At 40.2% G+C, this 18,552-nt stretch overlaps 1 protein-coding gene across 1 annotated transcript in view; it reads left to right on the forward strand.

The window, feature by feature from the left end:
* Positions 1-10,749: 10,749 nt before the first annotated feature.
* Positions 10,750-18,552, forward strand: part of snrnp200 (small nuclear ribonucleoprotein 200 (U5)) — a 35,700-nt gene continuing 27,897 nt past the window's right edge. Inside the window, exons 1-11 of the mRNA XM_076992888.1 lie at positions 10,750-11,126; positions 11,297-11,460; positions 11,636-11,807; positions 12,009-12,201; positions 12,423-12,478; positions 16,138-16,233; positions 16,363-16,515; positions 16,643-16,742; positions 16,911-17,047; positions 17,149-17,229; positions 17,386-17,559. Of these exons, the coding sequence (XP_076849003.1) occupies positions 11,082-11,126; positions 11,297-11,460; positions 11,636-11,807; positions 12,009-12,201; positions 12,423-12,478; positions 16,138-16,233; positions 16,363-16,515; positions 16,643-16,742; positions 16,911-17,047; positions 17,149-17,229; positions 17,386-17,559 (1,371 nt within the window). The 5' untranslated portion in view covers positions 10,750-11,081. The remainder of the gene's footprint in view (positions 11,127-11,296; positions 11,461-11,635; positions 11,808-12,008; positions 12,202-12,422; positions 12,479-16,137; positions 16,234-16,362; positions 16,516-16,642; positions 16,743-16,910; positions 17,048-17,148; positions 17,230-17,385; positions 17,560-18,552) is intronic.

Consider the following 18,552-nt stretch of genomic DNA (forward strand, 5'->3'; position numbering starts at 1 on the left):
GTACATTGATGCTGTGAAATGATTTTCAGTTCACATAGTCTGCTTCCATGGGTCCAGATGGAGCCTTTATCCTGATGTGAGTGCAGTATATAGCACCAATGACATTTGGAAATCCTTTAGAATTCAATTCTTTTTGAATTGAATGAATTTTAGCATGAAATAGTTGATCAAGATGAATACACTTCGGTAAGTGTATTCTTACTCAGTTATTATTAATACTCAGGTACAAAGAATTGTATTTGTGATATAGAGTTTATGCTAATGTATGTTTGTTGACCATAACTGCGATTAGACACTGTATTCCATTTTACACTGACCTGAATTTGTTAAGATTAAACCAATACATGAAAATGTGCAAAAACCTCACTGATTAACAATGAATATGTACTCTGAAGATCGAAATATAAATTGTATTTGGAAATATAATTATTAAATTTTGATAATAATGACCTGCAATCATTCCAAACTAATAATTACAATACTCCATTAAATGTATAAAAATATGATATGATATGCTACATCCACAGCAATTTAATGGATAGGATTGCAGCGGAACCTTGTTCCTCAATTCAGTTTCCCGGATGGCGAGACTGACATCACGCTGCTGAGCCAATAGAAGCGGCCCCGCTAAGCTAAGCCTCAACTCTAGCCTGGCACGGAGCAGGTTAGTTCAAACGTATATATTGCTGTAGTAACTGAGCGAGGCTCAAGTCTAGCCTCTTTCGTGGAACCGAATTTGAGCAAAATGTATGGAGCTATTATAGTGTCACCAGAACCTGAACCTGAAATCATTATTACTTGATAAAACAGTCTGTAAAATCCTTGCAGGTATGCAAAAATTCGAGTTAAAATTCAGGTTCAGGTCGAAATTCAGGTTCGGGTCGCAATTCAGGTTCGGGTCGCAATTCAGGTTCGGGTCGCAATTCAGGTTCGGGTCAAAATTCAAGTTCGGGTCGTAATTCAGGTTCGGGTCGAAATTCAGGTTCAGGTCGTAATTCAGGTTCGGGGCGAAATTCAGGTTCAGGTCGAAATTCAGGTTCAGGTTGAAATGCGGTTCATCCGGGATACGTAGGATGAGCAAACAAACTCAGAGCTAATTGAACTGCATCTGGCCAATCACAAAACATATCAGAGGTCATTGGGAGGCTGCTAAATTTCCTGTAAGGGCGTACTCACACTAGGCACGGTTTGCTCGTTCCGTGCTGGGGCCCGGTTATCCCCCCTCCCCACTCCCCCGCTGGCCTGCACTCACACTCGCTTCAGCAACCCGGCCCGAGCACGCTTACGTCATCACAACGCCGCTTTATTTGGAAAAAAAGCGCGCTCGCACAACACTAGAGTTCACGATTCTCTTTTTATTGTATTTTTGGAGTGCAGAAACACGGTGCAAGCACAGATTTATCGATAATTTAACACAACGATTGTCTGCTAATCGCTTTGCCGCTATGACTGTTTAACGTGAGCGTCGCATCACTGATGTCATGTTTGAGTTCCAGCGAAATGAACCAATCAGACGAGGCACCAAGCGGGCCCGGGCACGGATAGCGCTCACACTAGAAGCGAACCGTGCCCGAGGCCACATGAATCGTGCCCTGGCCCACCTCTTCAAAGCGGGCCCGAGCACGGTTAACTGATCCTGGCACGGTTGGAGCGCTCACACTAGCCAAACGAACCGTGCTTCGGCAGGCAACCGTGCCCGGGCCCGGATCACAGAGCCTAGTGTGAGTACGCCCTAAGAGTGCGGTCCCTGTTTGGCGTGTAAGTAGCATGTAAGCAGCACGAAAGTGCCACTGTGCCATCCAGAAATGGCACCTTGTGGCATCTGCCACATAATCGTGGCACTTATTGTGGCCAGTGCTGCGTGACTGTGGTCTCCGTTGTCCAGAAACGCCGCCTGCCTCTGCTGATAGACATCTAAAGACTCTTGGGTGACTCTGCGTATCGGCCACTCGCTTAAAATCATCCCGACGAGCTCCGAATCGCCATTTGTTGAAATGAAGATGGTTCATAACTTTTGTTAAAAATTATGTTGAGTGAAATACTAGCCGACATCCAGCTGAACAGCTCTATATTACTAGTTCAGAATATTGTTTAGCGATAACGTCGAATTAAGATTATAGGAGGGTACGTGAATCTACAGTGGTAGACCGTTAACGACAGCACTAAATTTAAAGGGTTTATTATTATAGATGTATGGTTATCAGTGAATGTTCCTACACGCCATCAGCGTCATTTAAACCTCTGCGAGCGAATGGCATCGCATTTAGTATTTGTGCAATTTGTAGTACATTTCGCTTTGTATTGGTTTCTATTGTTTGTCTAGATTACGTCTGTTACGACCCCACGATGTCATGGGTCTAGGTTTGGGGTGTGTGGGGTAGTAGCATGTGCGTAGTGGACAAGATGAAATTAAAGAAGAACGCGAAAACCAGACGGATACGTAAGAAAACTCTTTACTGCAGAGTGGTAATGGGTAGAAGAGCCTTTTCTACGCAGCAAAACACTGAACAGACACGTACGTACAAAAATACACGATTAACCATAAACCAACCAAGGAAAGGAGCAGTAGACGGCACCAAAGAAAAGAAACAAACAAAATATACTACACTAAGTTAACAAAGCAAGACTCACACCTTACTAACATAAATAAAGAAAATATATCTACGACGATAATCTCAAACAAATATACATACACGGTGCCTGCCTCTATACTGGTGTTTCTTATAAAACATCCCTGCATGGGTGTCTATATAAGTGTTCACATGCTACTACGTTCTTACTCCATGGTGGCGATTTTCACAACGCTATTCATGACAATTCATGACAAAAGCCATCGCACAAACCCTCACCTCTCACATGAGAATCATGAGCGACAGTTTCTCAAAAGTCACACACACAACCGTAAAGGCAGTAAATGCTCGCGTCGCCTCCCGGCAACTTCCAGCAACTCCGTCATGCAGATTATGAAGCCGAAGATCCGCCCCCTCATCCAAATCACGATCTTCGATTAGCCGACAGAATCCACCCGTACCGATGAAATCCACCTGTTAAACCAAAATTAACCGAAAGAGAAAACAACCTCCCCAAAATCCACAGTTCACGTAACACCGCAGCATCAGCTATCAACCACCGAGCGGCTACTGCCACTCATTGTCTACCACTAATCTAAATTCGACATTATCGTTAAAGAGTATGTGTTCTGTATGAGAGTATGTGGTGTGTGCATGGGTAAGTTTGAGTGTTTTCGTGTTTATCTGTACTCGTTCTCTGGTATGTTCGCTTAGTCATCCGTGTAGCGGACCACTTGGATTAATCACACAAACAATGCTCGGAGCTTCGACTGGTGTATCTTTATTCTCTCCTCCTTTTCGGTACCGACATTTGACACCGTGAAAACTACAAAATGTGGCAAAAAATAAACACAAATGCCCTAGCACCATACCTCACAGATAATGTGTAGAACAGGGTCAAAACTTTAAATGCGTCACTCCTAGCAAACTTGCACATGAACTCAACTTTATGTTATGAGCCGCAGCTCTTACTGAAAACAAAACAACAATCACATCTCCCTTCGTTTTAAATTAAATAAATCACTCTTTTGGATTAATACAATTTTTCTTCCTACCTCCTTCTGCTTCCAAGGGCGCTAAGTTTGAACTTTGTTTTACATTTGACATACAACAACACAAAAAAACGAAGCAAACTACAGTAAAATATCTTCCACAAGTGTCAACAAGGAATATAACAAGTAATTCGTTTGTTCTTGTGTTTTTTCAAACTCTGGAGCAACGTACATCTAACGCGCACAGAAGAACTCGCGCTGAAGCGCTCGCGCTGAAAGTCTCCTGCCGAAAGTTTAGTTCAGCAATTCAATAATAAACAAATAAATAAATATAAGGCTGTCATTTACAATCCGTGTTGTGTCGCTGTAGTGGTTTGTGGTGTCGTCTAGTTTAGTCATGCTTCATCATGATCGTGCTGTCCGTGTGTCTTCTATTATATTAACGTAGTTAATTTAATGTTAAATGTGAAACCCCTTATAAAATGCTCTTCTCATCAAGTGTCCTCCCACTGATAACACTTCACCCCCACGTCATAACATAAAACAGATTTATTACAGATTGTTCATCAGTGAACATTCATCACGCCATCAGCGTCATTTAAACCACTGCGAGCGAGTAGCATCGCATTTGTAGGATTCGTGGAAATGAAGATGGTTTATATTTTTTGTTTGTTAAGTTATGTTGGGTGAACGATTCGGAGCTAACCGACAGACAATCTAGACTAACAATAGAAACCAATACAAAGCGAAATATACTACAAATTGCACAAATACTAAATGCGATGCCATTCGCTCGCAGAGGTTTAAATGACGCTGATGGCGTGTAGGAACATCCACTGATAACCATACATCTATAATAATAAACCCTTTAAATTTAGTGCTGTCGTTAACGGTCTACCACTGTAGATTCACGTACCCTCCTATAATCTTAATTCGACGTTATCGCTAAACAGTATTCTGAACTAGTAATATAGAGCTGTCTAGCTGGATGTCGGCTAGTATTTCACTCAACATAATTTTTAAACAAAAGTTATGAACCATCTTCATTTCAACAAATGGCGATTCGGAGCTCGTCGGGATGATTTTAAGCGAGTGGCCGATACGCAGAGTCACCCAAGAGTCTTTAGATGTCTATCAGCAGAGGCAGGCGGCGTTTCTGGACAACGGAGACCACAGTCACGCAGCACTGGCCACAATAAGTGCCACGATTATGTGGCAGCTGCCACAAGGTGCCATTTCTGGGTGGCACAGTGGTCACTTTCGTGCTAGTGATGTGTCGTTCGCGAACGATCCGGTTCTAAGAGCCGGCTCTTTGAAGTGAACGATTGGAACCGGCTCCGCAATGGGAGCCGTTTTAGGATCCTATTTGGGAGCCGCTTTTTCCTTCAGTATTGCGCTTGTGCACTGCAAGTGCCACAGTGCCAGTTTTTTTCCAACATCGTTTTTATTTGTCCTTCGGTGCCTCGCTGTCTCTCCCTCTCCTTGCGCGTATTGCTCTGTTTCTGCCAGTGGTAGAGATTAATTGGCGCGTCGCGACCAGCGCGAGGGTCCGTGCGCCGAAAATGACGCAATCGCGGTGGCTCCGCCCCTGCGTGAGGACCCCCGTGCGAAGCGAGGTCGTGCACCTCTTCAGCGCAATGAACAAAGTTATGTATGCCGGGTTCATACACCTTTACAAGGTGGAATTCAAGCACTTGTACGTCACTTGCCATTTTCAATATTTCCCAGCACCTTAAACTTAAATATTTATACATGTACTCGAAATAATTCGAAATAATTCGCTTTTTTATCACATCGATTCAGTCAGAAATCTATTTGTTGTGAAACAAAATACAGTTACATTTTCAAGTACTTTAGCCTACTTTAGCACTTTTCAAACCTGGAGCACAATGCAACATTAATTTTCGTCAGGTAAAATCCTGTTTTTCCTTGTTTTTTAGGGGTGTTTCTTTTATACTACCACCCATATCGTTTCAGACAACACTGCAAAGAACTTCTCCACTGCCCGCATGTCAAGCGTGTGCTCCACACATCTGACCAATCACACGCAGCTTTCAGTTAATAATGTGGTGGGAAAACACTGAAAAAAAAAGTCTCCACTTTTTTTGTGGAAACGGCAGGCAATTGGCCAAGCTGTATCGCGTTCTATTTTGTGATAATTTAATAATTGGTTATAATAAAACTTTTATTAATAAAGCATTGTTATGCAGCATTTTTACTTAACAATGTCAATAATGAAACAAAATGTTATAAAATTAGGTTTAAGCTATTAATTAATTAATAATGTTAAAAATATATATGGGGAGCCGTTTGGGAGCCGAAAAGAGCCGGCTCTCCACAGTAAGAAGAGCCATTAGAGCCGCATCTCAAAATAGAGCCGAAAATCCCATCACTACTACTTACACGCCAAACAGGGACCGCACTCTTACAGGAAATTTAGCAGCCTCCCAATGACCTCTGATATGTTTTGTGATTGGCCAGATGCAGTTCGATTAGCTCTGAGTTTGTTTGCTCATCCTACGTATCCCGGATGAACCGCATTTCAACCTGAACCTGAATTTCGACCCGAACCTGAATTACGACCCGAACCTGAATTTCGACCCGAACCTGAATTACGACCCGAACCTGAATTTTGACCCGAACCTGAATTGCGACCTGAACCTGAATTGCGACCCGAACCTGAATTTCGACCTGAACCTGAATTTTAACTAGAATTTTTGCATACCTGCGAGGATCCCAGTCAACATGTCCATGCGGGCCCCACATGGGTTTTAAATGGGCTGGCACATGGGCCCTTTTTGGGCAACCCAGCTGGGGCCCACAAAGATTTGTCCATCGGCTCCACATGGGCCCCATGTGTGTTAGCCCATGTGGGTCAATATTGGGGTCAATGTGGGCCTCAGGTGGGCCCCGTATGAGCATTGATTCACTGGCACTACATGGGCCCCATGTGTGTTAGCCCATGTGGGCCAATATTGGGGTCAATGTGGGCCTCAGGTGGGCCCCGTATGAGCAATGATTCACTGGCCCTACATGGGCCCCTTGTTTGTGTAGGATAATGACGGGGCCAGTGTGGGCAACAAGTAGGGCCCTTATGGTTAACTGCAGACACCCGCTTCAGCCCCATTAGGGGCCCATGGGCAAATCTTCATAGGGCCCATATGGGTTATGCAAAGGGGGCCCAAATATCAGCCCATCACTCATTAGAATGTCAGCTTGCATCACACATTTGGAGCACAATTACTATAATGCTAACTTGTGTCATCCAATGTGGGTCCCTATGGAGTCATGGAGGGCTTCAGGTGACGTCTCTGCTGTACATACCTAATGCAATATTCAGTTGCTTTTCTTACTTTGCAAAACTGTTGTATAAGAGCACAGCACTAAAGACTGTATTATCATAAGTAATTTCAATCAGAGATGAGCTGTTTATAATAATACTTACATTTAAATGATGACAAATGCTTGATCAATCCTAATAAAAATGTTTTATTGAAAACGACAACTCATTAACAATTTTAACCATAAATGTCCATAAAACATATGTTAAGAGTCTTTAGAATCCTTTACTGTGTGTTGCTGAGTTGTGTAGTTTCACATCTTGTAGAGAGAGAGAGAGAGAGAGAAGAGGGGAGGGAGAGACAGACAACAGTATTAATTAAAGCACACAACAGTAACACTGCAGATTATCTAAACCACTTTTAGCCATGATAAACATCCTTCTCTGTGAATCTAAAACATGGTAAAGCATAAAAATGCTGTTTGTACTATTGAATTAGCTCACTAGGCCTGTTTAATGGGCATGCATTTTCTGCACCACCTGGGTCCTGACCATAATACACTGTACAGAACTCTATGAAGGCTCTTGCCAGCTTCTAGTTTGCACAGGATAATAAAATCCTGACCAGTACTCCTTCAAATATACTATACAATTCATTAATTTGAGCTGCTGCAGTTACTCAAAATTTCCAAAGACACCGATGTCTAACACTTTAATCACCTCTTGGGGGAGATTTTACAAAGGCCAAGTGATGTATTTACAAGTTAGGTGTACATAAAACATTTAAAAACTCCAATATAGGAGCTGTCAGGGTTTTGGAAAGTAAAAATGACAATGATTTTCACATGCCTTCATAGTCACATTATCACAAACGTGTAACTCTCTATTGATTACTTACATCTGTTCTGCGTTCCTTTTTTGAAAGTCTCTCTGCGCTCTCAGTGCACGGTTTCCATCATGGTCACGAGCATTGGTAAACCACTTTGAGACAGCTCTCCCAACATCTTTAGTTAATTCTGAAGATAAGCATTTTGTTTTAGGGCACCTACAAAACTAAATTTAAAATTCAGATAGAATAAACTGAGGCAAAAACAACCACCACATGTTACTTTACAGAGCACCAAAAGGAGAAAACCGCTATCTAACGTGGACCCATTACAAGAATGATTAGTAGCTGTTTATACATAAGACAATACTCTTTTCTGCTATACACAAGATTGTCTATGGTAGGTTAGGACTACGATCATTTGTTTTTCCCCTCATACTGGGATTAATACTACACAGCTCTACCTTAGAAATGCAGTCATTTGTATTTGGTATATTTAATGCCTGTTCTGTTCAGGACATGACTTGCTATTAACTGTAAAGGTTTATCACTTAATTAATAACTAACAGGACAATTATCTTTTCTACCAAAACGTTAAGCAAACATTCTCTTCTTGCACTTATGTCTTAGCTGATCTAGGAAAATTAATTAACTAAATCTAGGTGGGTTACGTCGAAAATGTGTAAACATAGACATTTTAAACACTATATTTCCCCCCACAGATTATTCCTCTTAGCCATAACAAATGAACGGTTTGCGTTCTACCTTTCAACACTAACGGTTGTTTTAGCTATCAAGCTAGCTAGCTAACGTAGCTAGGTTTGAATTAAATATAACGTCAGGCATTATATCCTCAGATATTTTTCTTTCTTTCATTGTATATTTGTTCTTTTACACATTGATAACCAAATTAGAGAAACCGGATAAAAAGTAAATTTCTTACCTCAGTGAATGATATCTCCAACGGATATAAAAATTGACTTTCAGTCAGGCCAGGCGGGAGACCGTTTAGTCTTTTGTTGTGGGCGGGTGCGCACGAGAGGATGCGAGGCAATGGTTTATTCCATACATCTGAAGCAGGTACATTAACTTTGTTATTTTAACTTTGTTAATATTTTGAATGAATTTAGTTATTATAACTGCTTCACAAGTTAAACTATATCAACATGCAATTTATTTGTGTGCCATATCCAGTTCTACCATCATTTGCTTGAGCTGAGGTATAAAATCGTGTACTATGTAAAAATGTCTGTTTTGTAAATGGTATTTAAAAGTCAGTTTTTTAAATATTAGGCTATTTAAAAAATCAGGCCCACGTGAGTCCCAACTATAACCCAACTGGGGCCGGGATTTATAACCCCAATGGGGCCCACAAATGTAACTTAACTGGGGCCCGAATAGAACCCTTAAAAAAGCCCACTCTAAGCCCATGCCCAGATAAAACCCATACTGCCCAGTTAAATCCCATGTGGGGCCCATGTGGACATGTTGGCTGGGATTTTACAGACTGTTTTTTCAAGTAATAATGATTTCAGGTTCAGGTTCTGGTCACACTATAATAGCTCCATAAAAATGAGCCAGGCTTGTCTTAAAAAGCCCGGCTTACTGAGTTATCTCGCTTCGTGGAATACCCCCCAGGTTCTCTCGATCATTTTCATAAAACTTGGAACAACTTTCTTGCAGACAATACGAACTCTCTCCTGAGTAGGAATTTATACCTTTTATAATGTATGTGCCTATATATATATTTCATTTAGTTTGTTTGGTTTTTATTATTATTATTACCACTATCATTACTTGCACTATCATTATTTATTTATTACACTATCATTATTTATTTATTTTATTCAATATTTATTTATTTTTGTTATTATTATGTTGGTACACTCTGTTACGGACAAGCTAATTGCTTTATAGCATATTTGCATATTATTTCACCCTTTGTAAATGTGTGCTGGAAAATGAGAAATAAAGATGTATTAAAAAATTTTTTAGCGAATTGAACGAAATGTACTTGAAGCATAGACCGTGTATACATGTGTGTCTGTGTGTATACACCAGATAGGCCTATATATATGGTATACACATACAAGATTAATTGAAGTCATTCACATTAAACCTCATCAAACTAACCGTGCAGTCAGTGTCTGTAGGGTACCCGCGGGTCCTTAAAAAGTCTTAAAATGTTTTAAATTTAGTTTTACATATTCAAGGTCTTAAAATGTCTGGAATTTTAGGAGGGGAGGCATTAAATAAGTGTGTTGCTCAGTTTTTCTGTTTTATTTTACCGATGTATATCCCGCAATAATGATCATTTCCGCCACGGCCGTATACTCCGCCTAATGGCAGTAGTACGTCACCTAACAGGTGGAAACAGCAGACGATACTTTAGCTGCACAAGCTGCTTTTCCTATTTGAGGGCTGCGGCGGGAACAACAATACAAGGCTCCGATACAGACATGGGTAAATGTCCATTTAGTGAAGTGGCTGGAGGATGAAAAATATTGTGGCTGGCTGAAACCTTCCAGTGATTCGTATGAGGCGCGATGTGAACTTGCCGAAAAATATTCAAACTTGGTACAATGGGCTGTAAACGCTGGATTCTCAATCACAGAAGAGACTCTGTGTGCCTGCTCCATTTAATCAAGTTACAGCAGAGCTGTCTGATGACCTATGTAGGCCTAAAAATAAAATAAAATTAGATACATAACCCACAACCACTGGCATAAAAGTATGTCGAGAGGATGGAGTTCAATATTACAGAAGTCTATAATGAACATTTACATACTGCTAACGATTATCCCAATATCAATGTAACTTGGTATTAAAACTAAATCCGATTGCCTTGCATTGTGAGATATTGCATACATTTATATATTATGTGAACTATGTTATTCACACTGCAATGTAAATCTCGTCCTTAGGATTTTCACTCACGTGCACGCCGTGTAGGGATGTGATAATACAGGGATGCAATTTTACTTGATTCAGATCTAAAAGGCTTTTGTTTAGAGACATCCAGGCCACAGGGTGGTGATAGTTCCGCTGTACGACCGGAAATGACTAGAACCGGAAATCATAGTGTGTGTCGTTGTAGGCGCGTCGTGCCTGATCTGAGCGCAGTTTCATGCACAGCTAAACACAATCGATCGGTTTAATTATATTAATGGTCCATTTTAGTTGTTCTCTTACAACTCTCATCCTACCACTTCGACTATCGACTATCGGCGCGAACTACCTATTTTTATATAACGGTTTGGCTTGTAGGTTTGCTCACTAGCTAGTTGTACGTGTCGTAGCTCCGCTAACAGTGTAATTCAGTCGTGTCCTAGCTGGCTAGCTAACTAGCTAGCTGGCTAAGTTGCAATATTTGAGTTCTGTCGGTTTAGAAATTCAGTTTTGATCTTTGAAGTATGGCAGATGTTACTGCGCGTAGCTTGCAGTATGAATATAAAGCAGTAAGTATCAGAAGCAGGTGTAATAGTAGTTGCCCGTCCGGCCTTTTGTTGTTTGGCGCACATGTTGCAGGCAGGCCAACATCACTACTGTGGCCGTTTGGGATAATTGTTGTACTTCTTAAAAATGAGCGCAAGACACATTCATGATACTTTATGTGTTTGCACCGTAGAACTCAAACTTGGTCTTGCAAGCGGACCGCTCTCTCATCGACCGCACTCGGCGAGATGAGCCCACCGGCGAGGTTTTGTCACTGGTTGGAAAACTTGAGGGAACCAAAATGGGAGACAAAAGTCAAAGAACAAAGCCTCAAATGTTGGAAGAGAAAAGGGCAAAGTAAGTGTATTTGTGATATGTAGAAATGACGACCTTTCTACCGTTAAATCTTTTCTAGAATTAGTAGTGGCTGCATGATGGGATAGGGGCAACCTTGATACCAAAGTTAAAGACTTCACACTGCTGCCTAAGTTATTTTTCTTGTAGTACATTACGTTTTTCCTCATTGATGTAGGAGAAGAAAAAGGGATGAGGACAGACATGACATTAATAAAATGAAAGGCTTCACACTGCTGTCGGAGGGCATTGACGAGATGGTGGGCATTGTATACAAACCCAAGACCAAAGAGACCAGAGAGACATATGAAATCCTCCTCAGTTTTATCCAGGCTGCACTAGGAGACCAGGTAATTTCAGTTCCCCTAGTAAAATGAAAGTTCACTTTCTATGCTGTTAAGAGACTCTTATCACTGACATTGTCACTAACAGCTCTCCACTGCTGCAAGATAATTAGCTGTACTTTTAACAAAAAAATTGTACAGATTGTTTTTTTTAATAGTTTAATAGTAATAGAAGAGTTTTAAAAATGCTACATTGGTCTGCCTTAGCCAAGAGACATCCTGTGTGGAGCTGCTGATGAGGTGTTGGCTGTCCTAAAGAATGACAAAATGAGAGATAAAGAACGGAGAAGAGAAGTGGAACAGCTGCTTGGTTCTACAGATGACACACGTTACCATGTCTTGGTCAACCTGGGCAAGAAGATCACAGACTATGGAGGAGACAAAGAGCTCCAAAATATGGGTAAAACTGGATATTTCTACAACCGTTAAGCAATAAAGGCTTGTAACTGATAAGATTTTTAAATCGTTTAAGATGTATATTTACTTTGTATCCCAGTATATTTATACTGGTTTGCTATTTAACTATTCAACTTTTATATAGAGTGACTTTATTAAGCTATTTATTTTGTATCAAGATGCAATCGTTACAGTTTTGCTTTTTTTTTGTTTTACACAACACAGATGATAATATAGATGAAACGTATGGAGTAAATGTGCAGTTTGAATCAGATGAGGAGGTGAGTGTGTGGGGTATATGGTATTACTTTTGTTTCAGATTATGTATATATGTACTACTTTGTGGTATGTCAGTCAATTTTACTTATTTAGCACTTCACATCACAAACAACCCTAATGAATGAGCTAGGGCTCACAGTGTGAAGGAAAAACACAGGAGCATTTAGTTATTAATGTAAAATAGTGCAATACAATACAAAACCAACATAAAACAGTGCATGGCCTATAATTTATTTGAACATGAACATTTTTACCTACACAATCACTAATCACCATGTCAGCACAAAACTAATTTTTCAGTATTTTTACATTTTCTCTCATCTAGCTAGCGTTTGCTGCAGTGTTGGTTGATGCCGTGTTCTGTTAGCAGTGAACTCCTTGTGCTGAGGATGAATGACAATGATAACAAAAATTATTTATTATAAATAAATATAATATATAAATAATATTTTTTATAAATAATATGTATTTTTGTTTGTTCCTAATTATTAGGTCTGTGTAACTTCAATGTGTTCCACAAAGGCTCTAACTGAGATTTTCAGCCAATACGTGTAGCTACAACTTGACGCCAACTGAATCAATTTGTAGCAAACTTTGGTTCAACTTAATCATATATTGCTAGTCTGTACACTCAGAGTTTGAACAGGTTTTTAGTATTGCACTGTGTTACATTTAATAATTACTAGAGTGACCATATTTTCATTTGGGAAAACCAGGACTCCTTGGAGCGGGGGGAGCCACCGCGATTACATCATTTTCGTTGAGCGGACCCTTGCGCCGGTCGCAACGCGTCAAACCTAGCTCAGGGATTACGTCACACACAGTGCCGGTCGCGGTGCTCTAGTGCCTGTACATTTAAATTTTAATGGTCCAATAGTACACAAAGAAGTCAGAATTATATATACAGCAACGTGTCTCCTCAAATTTGACATCGAGTTCTTGTAGGCTGAAATGTCCACACGTTTTGGCAGACACAACCGACAACGCATTATATAACTGTCCTTTTTACACGTTTGTAATGTAAACATTGACTGTATGAGGCCAGGGATGCTCGGGAGGTTTTTTTGTCACTTTCTTGCTACCAGTGGAGAAAGATTGCACATGTGATGACATGACTGACCGGCTTCATTTGATTGGTCACACATACTCAGATGACGAGATGTTGGTCTTCTCACTGAAAAACAAATGATTTACAAACTAAAATAATGGTAGCGTGCGGCACAAATCCGATTGTAACGAAGTAAAAGTCGCGTTTTTCTCACCACATATTTACTCAAGTAAAAGTAGAAGTCTTTCATATTAAAACTACTCTCACAAGTACGTTTTTTGTCCAGAAAGCTACTTGAGTAAATGTAATGCGTTCCTACCCACCTCTAGTTGTTATCACTAATTGTGAAATAATTCCAGATCGCCGACATGTTGAGTTGTCTGCTCATTAGCATAACGTGGTTTACATCCACTGGAAACAAGGTATCGGATGTTGGTATCAGAGCCTCGTTTGCAACTACGAGTACGGGTAAATGGACATGGTATCGGGCAAATACCCGATACCAGTATCGGTATTCATGCATCTCTATTGGTTATCATAGATTGCATTGGAATTTAGTTTGATTTGTTTTCTCTTCCTAGTTCCTTCAGCAATCAGCAACATGGTTTGCCATGTAAGGTTTCCTTTGAAAGTAAAGGGCAGAGTTGATTTTCTGGGGTTTGTTTTTTTAGATACCCTTTGTGTCTATTATGAGCAGTATGATAAGTATTTTGGAATCGTACTTTAGATGAAGATCAGAGCCTTCAGGGTTCATAAACAGGATTATAAATTCGTAGCCGTCGCCCGGAGAACAGATTGACAACACATGAGTGTTAGGTAAGAGTTTTGAAGTTTAATAATACGTCAAGTACAGAAGAAATAAGATGTCAAAAGATAATTGGCTAAGATTAATAAAGCGTATGGTGTAGGCCTGTCGCGATAAACCACGATCATTTTTGCTGATGTCAATAATAAGCCATTGGGTTTCTGTGCAAAATTGTTTACATAAGAATAAACCGCAACTACGTTAGATTTCAGAAAGGCACGCAGTGCTGCTCTCTCGCACCCCCCTCCCCCCTTAAGGGAAGACGAATCTGTGATCAGAGAGCGACATCTACCGGTTAGGAAATGAGTGCAGTACACGGAGAGCGTATGCAGTGCCTCCACACACACAGGTGGAGATGTGTTCGCTCGCGAACGTATTCAAGTCTAAACTCGAAATGATTCGAAATAATTCGCTTTTTATCACATAGTTTATAGAAGGTTTTCCATCCACCGAGTTTTTGCACATTTTGAAAATGCGCATGGAAAAAGTCCAAAATTCGAAAAAAAAGCCCCAAATATCGCAAAAATATTTTTACGCTAGGAGGAGGTGGAAAGTTAGACTGTCGCATCGCCAAAATTCGGAAAAACTGGATGGAAAAGGGTTTTTCGCATAAACGATAACGTATCATGCCTCAAGTCATGTGGTTCTGTACATGATCGTGATGTAAAGATGGCAAATGCATACAAAAACAGTTCTGGAGACAGCAAAAATTGAATTTAACTTCTCCATGTATAGAAAAGAAAAAAATGTTTCAAAACCTCAACATGCAAAAATGCGTAACTGCCAGATGGATGTAAAAACCACTATTGTTTGGCGTCCTCTCACGTGATCTAAACTTCATTCGCATAACTGTACTGAATGGAAACAAGGCTTAATTCGCATTTATTTCTGCCAAAACTTGGAAATTGCGTATTTTTTCGAAAGGTTTGGATGGAAACCCAGCTAGTGACCGTAGCGCGCGACTCCGCCCACCTCGCGCGAACCTGCGCGAACGGTGGAAGCGCTTAAACTTGCTGCGTCATATTCATTCTTTGCAATGTTGTTCGAAACGATATGTGGTAGTATAAAGAAACACCCCTCAAAAACCGGGGTATGAACATTTACCTGACGAATGTTTATGTTGCTTTGTGTTTCAGGTTTGAAAAGTGCTGGAATTTGATCGTTTCACAACAAATATCTATCTGACTGAACAGTTCTCCTGTATTACGTTAACTTGTAATTCCAGGACGAAACATGAGAGAACGTGAAGACGTTAAGATTGGGCGTTTTGAAAATAAACAACCATTAAATAAAGTGATAAAAAGCGATTTATTTCTAACCATTTCGAGTATATGTATAAATATTTAACTTAATTAAGTTTAACGTGCTGGGAAATATTGAAATGGACCTTTAAAGTGACATACAAGTGCTTGAATAGTGCCAAAGAGATGCTGCCGTTAAATACGGTCGAAAAGAAAACATTTATAAACATGCTGCAAAGATTTGACAAGCAGTATGAACTGCCAAAAAAACCTATATCTCCCAAACTGCCATTCCAACCTTATATAATGAAATGAAAGATGGCATTCTGAAGGAGATTAAAGATATCTCATTTTACTCTGCCACTACAGATATGTGGTCAAGCTCAAATATGACCCCATACATGATAAGGGCATTAACTGAATGTTCTGTTTGAGGGTCACAGGCACATTCCCTTACACAGCAACTTATTGAGTTCTTATAAGGGGTCAAATTTGATATGAAGTTAGTCTTCAATTTAAAGTAGTAGCAGATTGCCAAGTATTTTACTAAGTTTGACGTGTTTTTAGGAAGGTGATGATGACCAGTATGGAGAAGTGCGGGAGGAAGGTTCTGATGATAGTGAGGGTGAGGAAGCTGATGTGGGATGCACCCTTTCTGCTAATGTAAGTCATCTTTAGTTCAACTTGAAAATACAAATAGTTTGAACCAATAAAAAGTGGCTCAAATTCTTTGCTTAGGTTACGTATAAAAAAAGACATATTGCTAACTTAGTAAAACTGTTTTCTCTGTAGCTGGGAAGTGCAGGTGATGTGATGATGACCAAAAAGAAAGACCTTCATCCAAGAGACATTGATGCTTTTTGGCTTCAGCGACAACTCAGCCGTTTCTACGACGATGCCATTGTGTCTCAGAAGAAAGCGGATGAAGTACTGGAGATTCTCAAGGTGATGAGACTTTTATACTAATACTGCTAAAGCTTTATGGGAGGGCTTATCAATTTCATCTTCCAAAGTTTGCTCCAGAATTGCATGTTTTTTATTGCCATTGTGTCATGGATTTTTCTGTTTATAGACTGCCAGTGATGATAGAGAATGTGAGAATCAGTTGGTACTCTTGCTTGGCTTTAACACTTTCGACTTCATCAAAGTTCTACGCCAACACAGACGCATGAGTAAGTGCTAAGCAAATGTGTTCCCGTTGTTGTCTTCCATTTTATCCACACTGTTCTGGTATGTCGGTGCTGACCTTTACATGTCTCTAGTTAATAAGAACTTGTCAATAAATTTGTAGTGGTTTTTTGTTGTTGACCTTTTCATTTGATTTCTCCATCCACTCACAGTTCTCTACTGCACCATGTTGGCTAGTGCTCAAAGTGAGGCTGAGAAAGAACGCATCATCAGCAAAATGGAATCAGATCAGGACTTGTCCAAAGTTCTTTACCAACTGCAGGAAACAGAGAAAGAGGATATTATTCGAGTGAGCGCACATCTGACTTGATGTTTACTTGGTAGTAATTAATACATTGTTGATGTCATGTAACCTTGTACATTATATTAAATTCTTAACAACCATTTTAGGAGGAGAGATCACGTAGGGAGAGAGTGAGAAAGTCTCGAGTAGACAACGATCTGGAGTCTATGGACATTGATCATGGAGAGGTACAGTCAAGGCTTACAAAGCTTTATTTTCTAGTGTTCTTTCTGCTGTGTTTTGATAATGGTTTTACCCATGTACATATAATGGTTTAACAACTAGTAGCTGGTGTTTTGTGGTATCTGCTTGAAGCAGGCCTTGATTATTCTCCTCTCCTTCAGTCAGTGGCAGCTCGACAGATGCTGGATTTGGAGGACCTTGCTTTCACCCAAGGAAGTCACTTCATGGCAAATAAGCGCTGCCAGCTTCCTGATGGGTCCTTCCGCAAGCAGAGAAAAGGATATGAGGAGGTGCATGTACCTGCACTTAAACCCAAGCCCTTTGCTGAGGATGAGGTGTGTCTTCTATTCCTAAGTGTGTGTGTGCGTGCGTGTGTGTGTGTGCGCGCAAATCTTATTTGTACACACACTCTATCAAAATACGAGTAATTTGGAGGCCTTGTATTAGTTAAGCTTAGGGAAACTGTACCTATTAACTTTGTGCAGAGACCATTTTCGCCCCATTTTGAGCCATTTGTACTAGTACACTTTAATACTAGTTATCTCAAAGTGTATGTATTGGAAAATGAACATTCAGGACTCAAACTGAAGTAGACACTTGGTCCAACATACAGATTCACCTCCAGGCTTATTTTTCCATAATTTTGGTTCCATTTGAGAGCCTATAATACAGAAGAAAATGTCAAAAGAAAAAGCTGTTTTGATTTTAGAGATGTACAGTGTGTGTATGCATACTGGTGATGTGTATTGAAGCGCATTAAATGTCCCAAGCAGGGTTCTAGACTAACTTTCTGCACTGGTGCGCATAACTTTTTTGCTTGGGTGCACCAGCACAAAAGTTAGGTGCACCCAAAACTGCATCACAGTCGCCGTTTTACCGGCTTCACTTTTTAAAAAATTGCTGTCCATATAGACAGTATTGATTTGTAAATAATTAACTAACAATTTGGTGAACATAAAGTTCTTTATTTGAAGAACAATGCTACAAGAAAAGTAACTTACTGAAAAAGTGTTGGCACTTAAAGTGCTTCACTGAGCTGAAGTTTAAACTTAAAACATCTCAATATCTGGCATGAAAATCTGTCACCTTTCGGCGAAATTCGCCGTTTTGAAGTTGAAAAGGGTGACCTGCGTGAATCGTGTAGATCCGATGAGTTTTTTGTTTGGGGGGGGGGGGGGGGGGGGGTCGGGAGATTATATGTATATATTTTAATTATCATATTGACTTAATAAGCAAACAGAGCACTTCCGAAATCGGCAATTTCAATGACACAGTGGCCAGCAGTTTCCGCCCCGAACCATCATAGAGGCCAAATAGCGTTCAATCAT

Source organism: Brachyhypopomus gauderio, unplaced genomic scaffold (genome assembly GCF_052324685.1).
Source record: "Brachyhypopomus gauderio isolate BG-103 unplaced genomic scaffold, BGAUD_0.2 sc99, whole genome shotgun sequence".
NCBI classification, from domain to species: Eukaryota; Metazoa; Chordata; class Actinopteri; order Gymnotiformes; family Hypopomidae; genus Brachyhypopomus; species Brachyhypopomus gauderio.